General features: G+C 35.4%; 1 protein-coding gene across 12 annotated transcripts in view; it reads right to left on the reverse strand.

Annotated features, from left to right (window-relative positions):
• The window catches only part of Cep170 (centrosomal protein 170), a 95501-nt gene that overhangs the window by 64943 nt on the left and 12336 nt on the right, over positions 1 to 18222 (reverse strand). For 11 of the 12 annotated variants that reach the window (XM_052737735.1, XM_052737733.1, XM_052737729.1 and 8 more), the window contains exons 2-4: positions 10808 to 10952; positions 9898 to 9987; positions 4206 to 4287 (exon numbers count right to left, since the gene is read on the reverse strand). In XM_052737735.1, coding sequence (XP_052593695.1) covers positions 4206 to 4287; positions 9898 to 9987; positions 10808 to 10912 — 277 coding nt within the window. In that variant the 5' untranslated portion in view covers positions 10913 to 10952. Of the gene's footprint in view, positions 1 to 1959; positions 3285 to 4205; positions 4288 to 9897; positions 9988 to 10807; positions 10953 to 18222 lie in introns of those variants that run through there. The other variant, XM_052737736.1, reaches the window with a different exon arrangement.

Consider the following 18222-nt stretch of genomic DNA (forward strand, 5'->3'; position numbering starts at 1 on the left):
ACAGTTAAGTAAACTACCAGCAGAGTGAACAGATAGCCCACAGAATGGGAGAAAACGCATGTCAGTACACTTAGAATGGGGTTAATATCTAGAACATATAATGAATTTCAAAAATTGACCACCAAAGGATAAACTGCAAATCATTAATTAAAAAAGTTCTGAAGACAAACAAATACACACACACACACACAAAGGATATTGACCATCCATCAGGAAAATAAAAATCAAAAGTACTTTGAATTCTACCTCACCACATCAGAACAACTATTATTCGCAAAATAAAGTACAATAAATGCTGGTTGAAGATATGGGGTAGGAGAAACATTTATTCATTGTTGATGGGAGTGTAAACTGATAGAAAAATTATAGGCATCTGTACCAAGGTGTCTCAGAAAACAAAAAGACAGTTATATGATCCTGCTATCCATCCACCACATCTGGGCATATACCCAAAGTACTCTACATTCCACCAAAGAGGTACCTGAACATCTGTATTTGCTATTCTTTATTCACAGAAGCAAGGAAATGGAGCCAGCCCAGATGTCTGTCAACAGTTCAATGTTTAATGAAGATATAGTGTACACACATGATGGAATTTTACTTAGCTATAAAGCAAAAACAATTCTAAAGTATGCATGAATGTGGATGGATCTGTAATTAAGCAAGGTACTTAAAACTCAGAAAGACAAATACCACATTTTCTATTTTGTATGTGGACTTGGGATCTTAATGTGCATATGTATGTATATATGTGTGTGGGGTAAGGGTATAGGTCATGAAACTAGAAAGATCAAGGGAGTAGGAAAAAGTAGTACTGAAGAGGATGGTAATAGAACATAGATGACATGAAAGCAGGGCCAGGCAGTGGTGGCGCACGCCTTTAATCCCAGCACTCTGGAGGCAGAGGCAGGTGGATTTAGATGAGCTTGATGCCAGCCTGGTCTACAGAGTGAGTTCAAGGACAGCCAGAACTATTTCAAAGAGAAACCCTGTCTCAAAAAAACCACCCCCCCACCTCCCCACACACAAAAAAACAAAAAACATGAAAGCAGGAAAAGAGGTCACTGGGAATGTAGAACTGTAAAGAGAACAACAAAAGCAAACTATATTTAAAACGCAGTACTTAGTATGGCAATTAAAAAGAAAAATACAGTCAGATATGGTGGCATATGCCTATAATCTTAGCACTCAGGGAGCTGGGGCAAAAGGATTATGAGTCTGAAGCCAATGACTGGACTAGAGTCTGCTGTGGATATCGTTCTGTATAAATAAAATACTGATTGGCCAGTTGCCAGGCAGGAAATATAGGAGGGACAAGGAGAAAGGAGAATTCTGGGAAGTGGAAGGCTGAGTGAGGGAGTCACTGCCATCCCCGCCAAGACAAGCAGCATGTGAAGATGCCGGTAAGCCACGAGCCACGTGGCAAGGTATAGATTTGTGGAAATGGATTAATTTAAGTTATAAGAACAGTTAGCAAGAAGCCTGCCACAGCCATACAGTTTGTAAGCAATATCAGTCTCTGTGTTTACTTGGTTGGGTCTGAGCGGCTGTGGGACTGGCGGGTGTGAGAGATTTGTCCTGACTGTGGGCCAGGCAGGAAAACTCTAGCTACAAGAGTCAGTTTCTTTAAAGATGCAACCCCTAGTAGTTTAACCACACTCCAGGTCAGGCCCACTCCCAAGGCTAGCTAGCTAGGCCACACAAACTCAGGTAGGGAGGTGGCGGGGCAGGGGGTACTAAAAAAAGACAACTCAAAGTTGGGTGGGAAGGGAAGGGAGGTGGTTATCAAAGGAGCTGGGAGAGAGAAAGTAAGTGCAAAATACATTGCATGACATCTTCAAAGAGTAACATAATATTGTGTAAAAATCATTTAGTATATCCCCGACCAACAAAACTACACCTGTGTAATAGGAAGCATCTAACAAATATGAAATGAATGAACTTATTAGGTCTCCTTACCTGACACATTTGTGGTCATTTGTCTTGAGTTTATGGTCATTTTGAAAACAGGAATATGTCACTGAGTTCATGCTTTTCAAAAAATTTCTCTAGTTAGAAAACAGACATTGCATATACATTATGTTCTCTAGTTCAAATCTTAAGCCATTCTAATGTTGTCTCTCCATTAAGGTGACATGTTGTTAATCAGAGCTTTCCACTCTAGGGCACAGTCTATATAGAGTGACTATTAACTTAATTTTATATATGAATAAATCATGACAATTTCCCTAGTTTACTATCACTAATACATAAACAAATATATCACATAAAATGGTTTAAAAATTCTGTCCCATGGTATAAAATTTCTGCCAATTAACAGCCCATTGTTCATTATATCAACGGTTCTCAACCTTAATGCTGTGACTGACCCTTTAATACAGTTCCTCAGATTGTGAATCCCAACCATAAACTTATTTTCATTGCCACCTCATAACTGTAATTTTGCTATTGTTATGAATTGTAATGTAAATAACTGATATTCAGGATATTTGATACACGATTCTCAAAGGGGTCATAACCCACAGATTGAGAACCAGTGCTTTATATAAAAGTATTAGAATTACATTCAGCATGAAACGCTAAATGAAAACAACTAAATGAGCATTAACTAGACATTTGAATAACAGGGGTAGCTCAATACTGACTGTACAATTTGGAGGAAGTCCTTAGGGACAAAAAATTAAAAGCCCTATCCAATTTTAGATGTATTGTGAGTTACATGTTAGGAAAAAAAAGTTAGCTTGCTATTAATATATAACAATCTGCAAAAGCACGGGTTATTTCTTATGCTTCCTCTTTCATGCCTTATTCACCCTACTCTTCCTCCTACTCTTCTTGAGAGTGTTCTCACACTATGCTCAAGCCATCTTCCTGATCCAGCCTCTTGAGAAGCAAGGATGCGAAGTATACTCTACTGCATTTGCTAGTTTCTTCTGGAATTAATACTCAAAAATAACTTTTAAAAAAATGTTATTAAAATCTGAATTCCTTAGAATTTTCCCATGTTTTAAGATGGCTAATAGTAAATTATTTATAGGAGGCACTTGCACATAAGTTCTGATAAAACTTAAGTTGGTTGAAAACAATTTTTAACTATATGTAATTAAAAACATTTACATGTATTTATTTGGTGTGTGTATGCATGCATGTACACCAAGATACGTATGCAGTGGTCATACAATATATTGTAGGAGTCTGTTCTCTTCTTCTACCTTGTGGGTCATGAGGATTGATCTCAGGTTGCCAGTCTTGGAAGCAAGTAACTTTACCTGCTGAGCCATCTCAAAGGCTCAACATACATATTTTTAAAAAAATTTAGAATATATAACAAATAAGTATTTATGTTTTTTTCAGTTTTTCAAATATAAATGTAATATGTGCTTCAAAACTATGCTAACTTTAAATTTTACACTTTAAAAATTCTATCTTTTGTTATTTATGTTAGTCATTAAGTATCAACTAGAGTTACCTAAGGCAATATCTCCGATAAAGTGATCTAGGTCTACCAGATTACTAATGTTTAGCTTTTTAAATTATTATTTGGGTTTTGGTAAATGTTGAAAAACTAAATAAATCTCAAAAGAAATTTTCATCATAATGAGAAATACTTTTATTTTTATTAAATATAAACAGAAATGTTTTTATTATTGCTTAGTCTATTTCTTCATTTTACTAGGTTCCTTTATACTATTCTTTATACCACAGTAAAATCATATAACTGTCCAATTATTAGACTCTGATTTTTAAACAAAACTTCAAATACACACTAAATGACAACGTGCATGTCAATTAAACTTGGTGTCAGAAAACATAGGATATGTGAGTCTGAATTAAAGCAGCAGTATAGCATGGGAGGGAAGGCAGGTTAATGTTTTACATCCTCCTAAGAGACTGACTTGGGCCCTCATAATTCACCTGGCAAGAACCCTAGGTAGACAGCACCAAGACTTTCACTGCCCGCCCCCCCAGCTCCGTTCTTTAACACCTCAATTATATGCATAGCAGTACCACAGAAAGATGGGAAACAGCCGAGTCTCATCAAGGTTTCCAGGATCATTCTTAGGAACCAGTAACCAAAAAAGAAGCAGAAAGCATTAAATAAGCATAAACTTCTAGTATTGTGAATTCTTATATCACAAGATATTAACTTGTAGCGTAGTACATACTTTTAATTCATTTAATAAATGCACAAAATTATAAAAGGATATCATATCCAAATCTCAGCTTATCTTCAAGTTTCAAAGTGATATAAGTCTGCTCTGGTATCCTTACATCATTCACGAAAGTCTACAAGGAAGAAAGAAAAAGGTTATATTGCATATGAAGTATTAATTTTCAAATTCATCAACCTATTACTCAAAAGTACTTATTGTGAAGTGCATCCTAACATGTACCAAGCAACCTACAGCATAATTATTTTATACTAAAACCTTTGTCAATACTACTGGAAATAAAAAGCAGAGTGAGACCAGGAGGAATTTTGACTCCTGGAATTTTCCTAAAAATGAAGTCAGGAATGCTCTTAATCTGAAGCTGGAAACTTGTACAGAATAAAATACAAAACTAAACAGCTTCGGGATTTTTAGAAATTTTATTTGCAAGGATTAACATTTTATCACATCATTTTCAGAAACATTCCACTTAAAGCATTTTATTACATTTGTTTATTTATTGTGTGTGTATGTGTACACATGTGCAATTCTGTGCATGTGGAAGTCAGGACATCTTGCTGGAATTAGTTCGCTTTCCACCATGTGGGTTTTGGGAATTAAACTCAGTTCATCAGCCTTAGCCACAAGCATTTTTAACTGCTGAGGCATCTTGTGGTTGCTTTACAACTGCCATGTGGGTCCTTTGGATCTTTCTATGAATCTAAAATACATTATGGGATCTTAGTAAATAGATTTTTTCTTTATGTTGAAATTCTGCTTTATCTTCACCATGGTATTTTATTTTTACTCAATTATTTCTAACAATACTGAAAATTAACAAAATAACAAGACAAATAGCAGAATTACATAGAAAGGCACTATCCAGTATGTCACAATTTCCCAAACAAACAGCATACACTACTTGTTGTATTTTCTTGTAGACTTGTAACAAGAATTAAAATTAGTTTTGATAATACATTGTAAATGTAATCTAGTGTATTAAAAACATACTAGCTCAAGAAGTAAAATTAGTAAGGTATTTTACAGATATGTGTAAGTCATTGGAATTTAGACTAGTCAGTCACATCTCAAGTATTCAATGGTCGCTAATGGCTAGGATAGTGAAAAGCCCAGACAGAAGAATAAGGCAACAGAGACATAAATCATCATTCTGTCATCCTTCAGTTTCTTACTGCAATGCCTGACATGCATTAGCTTTTCATGAAGACATCTGGAGATGCTACTTTATAGTTTTTTTTTCTTTCTTTCTTTCCTATTTTTTTTTAAATGCTATTAAAGAGGACAGCTGAAACACTCAGTTTAAATGTCCACTGAAGCAAAGGGAGGTAAATAAAGAAAAAAAAATAACTCAATTACACAATGAATAGACAAGAGCACTGTAGATTATGACAATGATGATATGATCATAGCACAGACAAGATTATCACACTGTGTATCTTCAGGAAATGAAGATAATTCTAGCTCACTTTTCTTTCATCCAGAATCAACAAGAAGAGAAAAGAGTACTTCTAAGAACAAAAAGAAAACAAGACAATTTCACCCTGTTAGTCATTTAATAAGGACCATGCAGTATTTCCCAACAAGAACCTGAATAATTTATATTTTTAAATTTTAATGTTTTATTTACCCCCCCTCCTCCTCTCTCTCTCTCTCTCTCTCTCTCTCTCTGTGTGTGTGTGTGTGTGTGTGTGTGTGTGTGTGTGTGTGTGTGTGTGTGTGTGTATGTGCTCATCAGTGCTCCTGTTTGCAGAGGACAGAGGTCAACTGCAGACATTGCTCTTCAGAATCCATCTATTTTGTTTTTGAGGCAAAGTGTCTCACTGGGAACCAGGACTTGCCAATTAAGCTAGTTGTGCTAGCCAGCAAGTGCTGGGAATCACCTGTCTCTGCTCTCCAGTGCTAGGATTACAAACGTGCAGGTAATCACACTCAACCTTTTATGTGTGTGCTGGGGATTGAACTCATGTCCTCATGGAACTCCAGTCTGAAGAAAGGGAAACAGGCCTAGGCTGGAACCTAGGCTGCTGTGTAGTAGCACAGTAACAAAAGACAGGATGTGATCGCATGGTAGGGGACAGAGGCAAGTGCCCTAGTGGAAGGAGGTTGAAGATAAACAAGGCTCTCACAGAGACACTTCAACAGGCTCACAGAAATGTGGGCCACCAAAGCACAGCAACAAAATCAGTTTCAACTCTCGATGCCTTATTTTAATAATCATTTCTGGTGGTAAAAACACATATTCAGATCCCTTGGAAATACGTTTTGTGACAAGGTAAAAGGAATAAGAGTGGAAGTGATATTTCCAAGGTGAGTTTAGAGAGTAAATGCTTTTCTTAAAAGTAAAATAATGAAGGCAAGATAAGGTCGCTCAGAGGGTAAGAATGTTTGCTGCTCTTGTAGAGGACCAGAGTTCAGATCCCAGCAACACATCCAGCAACTCATGATGGCCTGTAACTTCAGCTCTAAGGGATCCAAAGCTTTTTTCTGTCCTCCATGGGTATCCTCATAGTCACATGTCCACATATATATGCACATAATTAAAAAATAAAACATTTAAAAAACAATATATGTACAATAATGGATTCATTGAAAAGTATATAGGTTTCTGAATATTAAAATTGTCTTAGCTATCTTTAAAACAACTAAATCATAATAGCAATAAATTAACACTTTTTGAATGCTTACTGTATTTTAGCTTATTTTATTATTATTTTTAAAACCAAGGAACAGAGATACTATGTAATTTTTCCTAAGTTACACCACTAGTTAAAATTAAAACTAGGCTCGCAAAAAGCACTTCACTGTTTCCAGCCTACTTCTGGCATTACCACCTTTACTTTGATGTTGAAAATTCTGGAATTATAATAGTATTAAAAGTACACTGGACTAGAGAGATAGTTTACTGGTTAGAAGCACAGGATGCTCTTGTAGAAGAGGCAAGTTCTATTCTCAGCACTCATGTGGTGTCTCACAATCATTTGTAACATCAGTCCCAGGGGATCTAATGCCCTTTTCTGGACTCTAGGCACTGTGTATGCAAACTGTGCACAGACATACATTCAAGCAAGCACTCTTACACATAAAAACAAAATCCCCACCCCCAAAGTACACGGACTGTGGATCAAGTACTCTCCTGAATAATACATGATAGTAGTTCATAGAATTCTTATAGTATTTGCCATAGAGTCCTTTACGGAATGTTTGGGCTGTCACTCAGGTGACACATTCATCACTCCTAAAATATGTTAGAGTTCTCTAATGAACACATAGTCCCATATACAGTCACACTTAAGATCCTTACAATACTAGAGAAAAGCAATTATCTCCAATATTTTATAGTTGAAGGACAATATATTTTAAATGGTATCTTTATTTTAATGAACCTAAATGCATCACATTTTATGCAATATAGGAGATAATACCAATCTATATGAAGAAACTAAATTTTTATGAAATAAAATGTTTTGCTACAAGTTATTCTGTTAATAAAGTCTAACTATGAAATTCACATTCACGGGCTGATCTGAAGTTCAAACTGGGGATGTTCCTCTTCATAAGTTACTATCTTTCATAAAATTATTGCATATAATCAACTGATAAAAAGATAAGCCTAGAAGTTCATATTTCAACTGAAAATTAAATATAACAAATAACAATATTAAAAGATAACAAATAATTCTATTTGATCGTTCTTTTGAAAGATTAATACACTGATCTAATTATTTATCTAAACAATTATATCAAGACATATAAGAATAGCACTGTGGTTGAGAGGAAACTTTCTGAACTTGAATATTATTTAACTATTCCACATATAGAAAATACTAAAATTTTCTTCTACAAGGTCCTTTGGATTGAAAGTTAATTCAATTACATATATACAATCATATATATCATACATTATTATATATAATTACCATATATATAATTCAAACACACACACACACACACAAGGGATTCATGAACTGTGTGAAGGTCTGGGTACTGTGATTATAATTATAAAAGCTAAAATCATACAAATCACCCAGGAATTTATAATCGAGCACAAAACAGATATTAAAACACAGGTTTTCGGTGTACAAAAAGAAAAGAAAAAAAAAAGTTAGCCAACAGAGTTGTGAATCCACACTATTAACATACATCCTTTACTCTATAGCATGTGCTGCCTACTTTGTTTTTGTTTGTTTTAATTCTTTCAGCATGTTAACATTAACCAGTTTATGTTCCTAAATGCAAGGGCCTTCTCTTTGATCCCTTAAAGAAGTTTTACTCTTTAAAAAGAATAGAGAATGGCAAAGAGAATGGCAAGACGATTAGGCCAAAGAAAGTCTAACCCATTTGGACTCCTGCCTGGAGAGGAGCAGAACAGCAGGAAGACTCTGCAAGCAGTTCTGGAGGTATGCCAAGGGGAAAGGTGGCAGTCTATATAATGGTTCAAGTCACATGGGAAGAATTTCAGTACAAGTTTGAAGAATGCAAACTTGAATTACATGTACTAGAATCAACAGAATAGCTAACCAAAAAACTTCAAATAATCAATATAAAAGTCTTTTAGTAGCAGGCAAGTTAAAAACTGAAAGAAGTTTTATTCATGCATATGCTTTTCATGTGTTTAGTGTGTATTTTTCATGGCAGCAATTTGAAACACTCAAAATACAAGCGGTTCATTAAATTTCAGGAGGATATAATATCAAAGATAAAATATTTGCTTGTTAGCCGGGCGGTGGTGGCGCACGCCTTTAATCCCAGCACTCGGGAGGCAGAGGCAGGCGGATCTCTGTGAGTTCAAGGCCAGCCTGGTCTCCAAAGCGAGTACCAGGAAAGGCGCAAAGCTACACAGAGAAACCCTGTCTCGAAAAACAAAAAAAAAAACAAAAACAAAACAAACAAAAAAAAAAATTTGCTTGTTAGAAGAGCTACAAGAAAATTAAGACATTGAAATAAACCAATACATCAATAGTCTTGCATGTCCTGTGACTATAAAATATTCTGCAAAATGTAGAGAGATCATATTGAAATAAGAAAAAACTACCACAGTTACACAAAGATATCTAAAAAGACAAAGAAAAAGCAGCAAATGCAAATCCTACTATTCTGATAATGTATGTGTGTGTTATAGTAAATGTTTAGATCCCTTGTTTTGACTCCAGCCCTAGACTACAGGAGGTCATCCAGTATGTAGCATCAAATCTACCTTTCCATTCTTTTTTTTTTTTTTCTTTCTTTTTTTTCCAGCTTTTGAGACAGGGTTTCTCTGTGTAGCCCTGACAGTTCTGGAATTCACTCTGTAGACCAAGCTGGACTCAACTCACAAAGATCCGCCTGGCTCTGCCTCCTGAGTGCTGGGATTAAAGGCATGTGCCATCACAGTTTTATTTTCTAAAAGTGAGACTGTATCTCTTGTGCCCAAAAGTGTTTTACACATTCTTACCACCAGAACCTTTTTCTGTTTCCCCCACACATGAATTGCAGTCACATAGTGAGCTCAAACTTTGGTCTCATCTACCTTAAGAAATCTTTATCATACATCATGTTGAATTTCTTTCTTAATTCCTCTATTTATTCCTTAGCTTCTTCTACCTATGGCTTCAATGTACAATGCACCATTTAAGTATTTAAAAGGGAAAGATAAACAAAGAAAGGGGTAATATAACAAAGAAGGAATACAACTTTATTAACATTAAACAAGTATTCAACCAAAGTAAAAACTACACAGTTAACTTACCCCGTTAAGGCTGCCTAAATCTTTCACCAAATGTTCATCCATAGATGCATCATAATTGATTACTGCATGCTGCTTATCCACACTACGGGACTAAAAGGAAAAATTTTAAAATAATAACTACAAAAAAAATACTAAAATAAGTAACAAAAAAGATTTTTACCTTTATATACAATATTAATAGGACAGTTAATAAATATAGGGATAGATCAAAAAAGTAGATTAAATGAAATCTGTGTTACGATACAACATAAATTTGTTATCATTCCCTAAAAACATAAAGTAACTAAATTTCCAAAATACTCCTTCCAATAAATCCACATTTTAAATCTGAATTTAAATTAACTGATTTTGTTGGATGTATCAAACTACATAGTTTAAAAATTGTGAAATTGTTACACAGAAATCCAATAAATTCTTTTATATTTTACCTATCTTATTGTTAAGAAAATGTTATCTTGCATGATTTCTTCCTTTAATACTGAATATAACACAAACTGCATATGAAACCCAAAGACTTAGATGATAAAAAGGGACAAAATGAGGCATTCTCTAAGCAAATTTATTTTCACTTCAAATGTAAATTCTAAAACTGGAATTTTTAGAAACGAATTTCTCTATATGGCTAAGTGTACCTATATATACATGTTCATCCCACAAGCACACACATTTCTCTATTTTAACCTTTCATTTTTCAAAATATAATCCTCAAAACATAGAAATTATTTACAGATAATACAAGGGTGAAAATTAATTAAACTGACACGAGTTAGGTGAACCAGAAAATTAAAGTCTGATTTTTACAAAGTGTATCTGCTATCTGACTGAATACTGTAACTCTGTAAAGGGGAAGACAGCTCTTGATGCCCAGTTGAAGCTTAGAGCTTGCACACAGAGAAGGCTGACACGTTACCTGCAGCATGAGCTCACAGTCATCTCTTCCAACAAAAATCATCTCTCGTGGCAGCCTGTGGCGAGTGCCTCCACTGCTCACCAAAAACCAGGATGTTAAGCTCATTTCTGCTTAGCTTCTGAATCCTTAGCAAAGCTACATCATCCTGCAGATGAAGAAAAGCACATTAGAAACTCCTTCTTCAGTATCTAGTCAGCATCCCTGTAAGTAGGCCTAAAACAGAACTGCCTTCATCAACATCTACACCCAATATAAACCATATTCTCATCAGTATTGTAATCTAGAAACTCCACTAAAGAGTCCAGTTAAAAAAGAAAGAACTAAGGCATATAAGTAGGTGGTCAGTTAATAAATTTTTATTGAATTTCTAAAAAGCTTCTAGACTCAATCTGTAATTTCCAAGTAAATAAATACATCTAGTAGTATAATAACATAAAAAGCAGCTGTGTTGTACAAATACATGTCTTACAGAAAACGTCTGAGAAAGAATGAAATTGAGAAAGTAAATCTGATATCTAACTAGAATAACTCTGGAATTCAAAGACATTGCTTATCTATCAAGTGTAGACACACTGAATACGATTTCTACAATATAAAACTCCAATTCCTTCGTCCTCCCTCCCCTCCACTCCCTTCTCCCTGGACCTTGCTAAATAGATCAGGGTAGCCTGAGATCAGACCATTCCTCTTGCTGCTGCCTCCTTAGTGCTGGGATTACAGGGGTGAGCCACTACTTTATTTGTTTCAATACATTTTTCCTAGAGTAGCAATTCTTAGAACTTTTGGTTCTTAGGACTCTCTAGTACAAAAATAGGCCCCCAGGAGTACTTCTTTACATGGGTTATGGTATACCTGAAAAGTTAGTATTTGTTTCACTTAAAAGAATAACAAGGAAATCTCACTTAAAATTACTAATATTTGTAGAAAGCTTCATTTCCTAACCCCCTCTCCAAAGAGAAAAATAGCACTACTTAAAATATGGGTTATCTTTTAAACAATTGGATTAATAGAGACATTTTCCTATCTTCTTGGATTTATTCTACCACCATAATTTTGAACTAAAAATATGTGAAGGAAAGCTGTTTTTGGAGTGGTAAAAAAGGGTTTTATTTTAAGTCTTTTTAAAAAATTTGTAGGGAGTTTTTAAAGATACTAATAATAACTATACAAAGCCAAAGTTTCTTGATTATATGCAATATGGGAACTCTGCATGAATTATACACAAATTCATCTTCCACTCAGATGGGCTTTTGTAACATCATACACTCACTGGTCTTTTAAAAAAATATGGTTTTCAGAATTATGTAGATCTTCAAAATGTTTGACTCTTTCATTTACACTACTTTAAAACTCATTCATTAAATATTACCACTCATCTCAACAGAAAAATGTTTAATAGTAGGTTGCTACTAACCTCACAGGAAGAATTCATTATCTCAAATTATGTCCTTGACACCTAAAATTTTATCACTGAAAAGAAAATCCTGTCACTTTTTCTTGGGTTCATTTTGACAAATACTGAGCTCTACTTTAGCAATCTGCCAATCATTGACATAAAAGTGATGTTTTATGAAAGCATGGGCCTAGTTCAGTTTACAACTCACACAGTGACACAACTTACTTCTTGGAGACAACCACAATAGTCTAGCACAGAGTGTAACTGCTCTCTCTATGTACTTTCCTCTAGTTCTGAGAACACTACAAAGGTATGAATTCAAGGTCAAGATTTAAGATAGTCGCCCACTGTTACTATTTTGTGAGGTAATCTTAGTAAAGCTGGTGGATTTTTAAAACTTTTTAACTGCAGTTGTACAACAATGCTGACTTCAGCTACCTCTGATCCAGTCTGGTCCAGTTCCTTAATCTGTGCTACTGAGCTTAAGTTTACCACAGCTGTTTCTGTGTCATGTGTGCTAACTGAAATGCAACAAGAAAGGCAGAAAGTCCTTTCATATCATTAAACATCTGGTCCCACGGACCACTGAAAGGATTCCTTTCAGAAAGTCCTTTGATATCATTAAACATCTGGTCCCACGGAGCACTGAAAGGATTTCTTTCAGGAATCCCCCAGGGACCTGTAGACTGAAATGTTAACAATTACTGTCCTATGGAATGTAGCAGTGTCAGGAACAAACTCAAACTCTGGAGTCAAACAGATCAGTGGGTAAGTCTGAATCCTATTCTACTACTTTTACTCTGCATAGCCCTAGGCAAGGTAGGTGTCATGCTCCTTCATTTCCTCTCCTATACTTAAGAGTCATGATACCACCTACTCAAGTTTTGTCTTGGGAATCCAAAGAATAGTTTCAATTTTTCCTAAGATGTATACTATGGTACATTTGAATAGGAAATAAACTGTAATGGAAGGAAGCATTCTACAGTAAAATATAGGCATACATTAAAGCAAACACTGTACAATGTTCTGGGGAAAATTTTGTTTATTATATGTTAAAAGTCACTGTCTTAGTTTGTATTTTGTTACTGTGATAAAATATAAGACAAGCAATCTGGAAAATGTTTATTTGGCTCATAGGCTGCAGTGCATCATGGAGGAAGCCAAGACAGGAACTCAAAGAAAGAACTGGAGTCAGGAACTGAAGCAGAAGCCATATGCCATACTGGCTTGGTCAGCCTGCTTTCTTACACAATCCAGGACCACTTTCCCAGGGGTGGTCCACAGTGGGACAGGCCCTCTGACATCAGTCACCAATCACGAAAATGCTGCACAGGCTTGCCTACAAGTTCTCAATTGAGGTGCCTCTTCCTAGGTGACCTTAGTTTGTGTAAAGTTGACAGACAAACTAACCACCACAGTCATGTACACATATATGATGCACACAATGCTTACCAAAATAAGCAAATAACTTTGTATAAGTTAAAACAATCAAGTCTTAATACTTTCTCAGCTTATTTAATCAGTTTGGCTGACTTAAGTGGTTTAAGTCTCCCAGTCCCCAACTATTCAATGCAGATGATCTTAGTCTTACACATTCTTTCTGTCAAATTGGTGTTTAGCATTTCTTTTACTACTTCAGAATACAGTCTCCATGGCCACGTCAACAGAGAACCAGAACTTAACTAAAGGAAAATCTTTTCTGGAAATACATTACATAATTTATATACTCCATTTACAACAAAGAACAATTTTAAAACACTGAATAGTAAGTAGGTCAATAGTTACATACTTTTTAAAGGGAACAAAAATGAAAACTACAGTACAACATATTCAAAAGAAATCAACTCAGCTTAAACAGCAATCTAAACCACAAGGACCAAACATGGACAAAAAGAACAACTTCTTAATATAGAAAAATCAGTTTAAACAAGCACCATTCTTAGGTTATAAAACAGCTTTTAACTCTCATCTGCTATAAGACAGTCTTTAAACATTTCTATAGCACGACACATTATTATAACTATGTAATATATGACAGTTGTATTTATGCAATTATTACAATTACATAAAATAATGTAGTTTAAATGGCTTTTTATAAATCTTATTTGTCTTTCTGTGAAGCTTAGAGAATACACATGTTCTAAAATGAAATAATAATATATTCAATACACAGGATATTATATTCTTTTGTGGGCTAAGGCAATGACCTTTATTCGCTAAGTATCTTTTCTTCTGAGAAATATAACATAAGACTACATTCTCTGTTTTTCTCTAAGTATCTCTAAGATAGATTTACTATCATTCCCCCAAGTACTCATGTCTTTTTTTTCATGTGTATATGTATATGTGGTACATTTGTGTTGACAGGTTATATGGCAAGAGAAAATGTAGAGATCAGAGGTTGATGCTGGTTATCTTTCTTGATCAGTATTTAGTGAGGCAGGTTCTCTCACTGAACCTGGAACTTTCCAGCTGGTTGAGCTAGCCAGACTGCACCAGGGATCCCAGGCATGTACCTCCTAAGTGCTGGGATTATAGGTAGGTCATCCATGTGGGTTCTCAAGCAATTTCAAAAAGGGCAAGAGACATAAACAGACATTTCTCAAAAGAAGACATGTAAATGGCCAACAGTAAATGCCGGGAAATGGAAGTCAAAACCAGAATGAACTACCACCTGAATCCATTAAATAGGTACTGTCAAAACCCCCAAAAGATAACAAGTGCTGGTAGGAACTGCAGATGGGAATGTAAATTAGCATAGCTATTATGAAAAGCATTATGCAGGTTCTTAAATTTTTTCAAATAGAGCTACTGCATGGTGCTGCAGCCCCATTTACAGGTATATTTATATACAAAGGAAGTGAGATAGATGGGAGGAGCATTTGCATTCCCAAGTGTACTGCAGCACTAACCCCAACAGCCAAGAAACAATACAACCCAAATGTCCACACACTCATGAAGGCAATATAGTTCAACTATAATAAAGCACAAAATCCTGGCATTCGATAGAGCATTGGTGGAAATAGAGGCTCTTGAGTTAAGCGAAATAAGCTAGGTACACAAAAGGAAGTACTATAAAATCTCACTGGTATGTACAATCTGAAAACATTGCTCTCATAGAAGTAGAAGATATAATGGTGGATATCAGAATCTAAGAATGGCCAGAAGAGGGGAGACGAGGAGAAGGTGGTTGATCAATTACCATCTAATTTATAGTTCAATGGAAGCAAGAAGCTCTGATATGCTATTGCATAAAGTGACTATAGATAATATAAATTCCAAAACACTAGAAGAAAAAAAAAATCAATGTTGAGGAGACAAGTTCAACTCATTTAAATGCTATACCAAGTATCTATGTATTAAAACATAAGATATACTTAAATATATACAACACACCTATTGAGAAGCCTACCAAATCCAGGGTTGCTAGGGCAAACAAACAAAAGAATCTTGCTTCAGGGAACTAAGTCCCGGAGAGAATGCTGTGCAGTTAGATGGAAACAGGAAGCTGTCCTTATTCTAAACTGGAATGAGGACATGAGATGATCTCACCTGTGTCAGCAGAAGGCCAAAACAAGAGTTTCTTCGTCTCTAGCTCCGAGAACAACCTTTCTAACTGTGTGACAACCTTCTTCCCTTCTCTCCACCATTCTCCACCTGCATCTCCCCCGACCCCTTCTCTCTGTAAGAGATCAAATCTAATCTACAGCAGGTTCTACTTTTAATGAATGAAGGAGCAGTGATGACTCTACCAGAAGTCTTGATGAGCAGGAAACCTGGAACTCTTTAGGGTCACCTAACTTCTGTTACTAAGTAAATCTCGTCCTTACTTTCTAGTTATGTTCCTCTTTAGCAAGCAATCTTTCAAGTTTATCTTGCCACATAGGACTTGGCTTTTCAGCAACTAGATGGCAAAGGTTTAACATTCAAGTAGATGTAAACACTACCTAGCATCACAGTTACACTTTCACCTTCCTAGAACTATAGTAAGTTTTAAAATTGGATTTTCCTGTGGGATCAGTTCATCTTAGGATCCAATGGACTAGCATTTTAATACTTAAACTCTGAAACCTAAAAAGAGATCAATCAAAATCTCTCTGCAATTGTCAAGCAGAACACACAGCTTCACTGCACTGTACATTCCAATAATTTATATCTTAATTTTATGTTAAAAACGTTCATTGTTCTTAGAATCAAATGAAATGATAGTGCAACCTATCATAACATCTGGCAATCTAGGAGGCAGCTAAAGCAGTTCTAAGAACAAAGTTTATTATTTTTATCATTATTATTTTGTGTGTGTTAGATGAGCCAGGAGTGGTGACATGCCTTTAATACCAAAACTCCAGAAGCAGAGGCAGAGGCAGGCAGATCTCCGAGTTTAGGCCAGCCTGCTCTATGCAGTTATCCTCTCCCTCAAGAACAACCAACCAAAATAACACACAAGCAAGGCTTTAGAAAACGACAAAGTGGATGGAGGAAAAGCCCTTGAGGCCTCAACTCTACACAAAGAACTCTAGGCAACTGAGGAAAGTTGGAAGTGGGAGAGGTGGTTTTCCTTAGCGAGGAGCACACTGATTAGGTGTGCAGTGCCAAACAGCCCTGAAAACATACAAGTAACACTACAGGAACTGAGGAGGTTATATTTAGGAATATAAATGCATATACAATTAATGAAAGAAGAGGCCATGAATTTGAAGGAGAGTAGGGAGAGGTATATGGGAGGGTTTGGAAGGAGGAAGGAAAGGGAGAAATGTAATCATTCTAATCTCAAAAATTAATAAAAGTAAAATAAATGATAAAAAGAATCCATACTTTAAAAATAAAATAATCTAAACTCAATTTCAGTAGAACACACTCTCTCTCAAGATTGGGGCAGAAAATATATACAGACTAAAAGAATACATCAATAAATCAAGTAGAGTTGGTTCTTTGAAAAACTGAACAAGCATGACAACATTCTAGTCAAACTAACAAAAAAAAAGAGAGATCAAAAATAAAATTTCAAATAAAAAAGTTGTTACAACAGGCTCCAATGGATTTAAGAGAATCATTAGGTATTTATAAAATGTACATCTGAAATACTCAGGAAAACCGGAAGAAATAGATAAAATCCTAAACACACATGAGTTGGCCAAGTTAAATCATCACACATTGAGAGCGATTTTGAACAGAGTTCTGAAACTTCCACCTTGCCCTTTCAAGTGCTAAGATATCAGGCATGTACCACCACACTGGGACTAAGCCCAGGACCTCCTACATGCTAGGAAAGCACTCAACTCAAAGAGCTACATCCCCTTCCTATGCTGAACTTTTCCGAAAAGACTATAGCACAGGCTGCAATACCAAGAACTGACAAATGGATCAACACAGGAAACTATTAGCAGGGTGAAGACATAAGTCCAGGAACAAAAGAAAACCTTTGCCAGTTATACTCGGAGCAGAAGAGTAATATCTAGAAAATACAAAGAACTGCAAAAAATTAAACACCGAAAGAACAAATCTTCCTATCAGGAAATGAATAATGAACTGAACAGAACGTTGTAGAAAGAAAAATGGCCAATAAACATTTTTTAAATGTTCAGCTGTCAGTTTAGTCATCAGAGAAAAGCAAATTAAAATGACTTTTCAGATTCTATCTCACTCTAGTCAGAAAGACTGATCAAGAACACTAATAAATGCTCTCAAGAATATGAGGAAAGCCAAAACCTTACTTAGTGATGATGACAGTATAAACTAATATAGCCACTAAAATCAGTGTGGTTTTCTAGAAAAATAAAAATAAAAATACCATATGGCTCAGCTACATCACTCCTAGGTACATACTCAAAGGACTTTCAAGTTTTACCGCAGAGAAACTTGTGCATTCATTTTTACTGCTGCACTATTACAATCAACTAGGACGTGAAGGCAGCCTAGGTCTCCACTAACAGATGTGGTACATGAATACAATGCAATTTTGTTCTCCATAAAAAATGAAGCCATGTCATTCACAAGAAAATGAATACAGCTGGAAATT

The sequence above is a fragment of the Peromyscus californicus genome, unplaced genomic scaffold (genome assembly GCF_007827085.1).
Source record: "Peromyscus californicus insignis strain IS unplaced genomic scaffold, ASM782708v3 Scaffold_14__1_contigs__length_90479793_seg_2, whole genome shotgun sequence".
Classification (NCBI taxonomy): domain Eukaryota; kingdom Metazoa; phylum Chordata; class Mammalia; order Rodentia; family Cricetidae; genus Peromyscus; species Peromyscus californicus.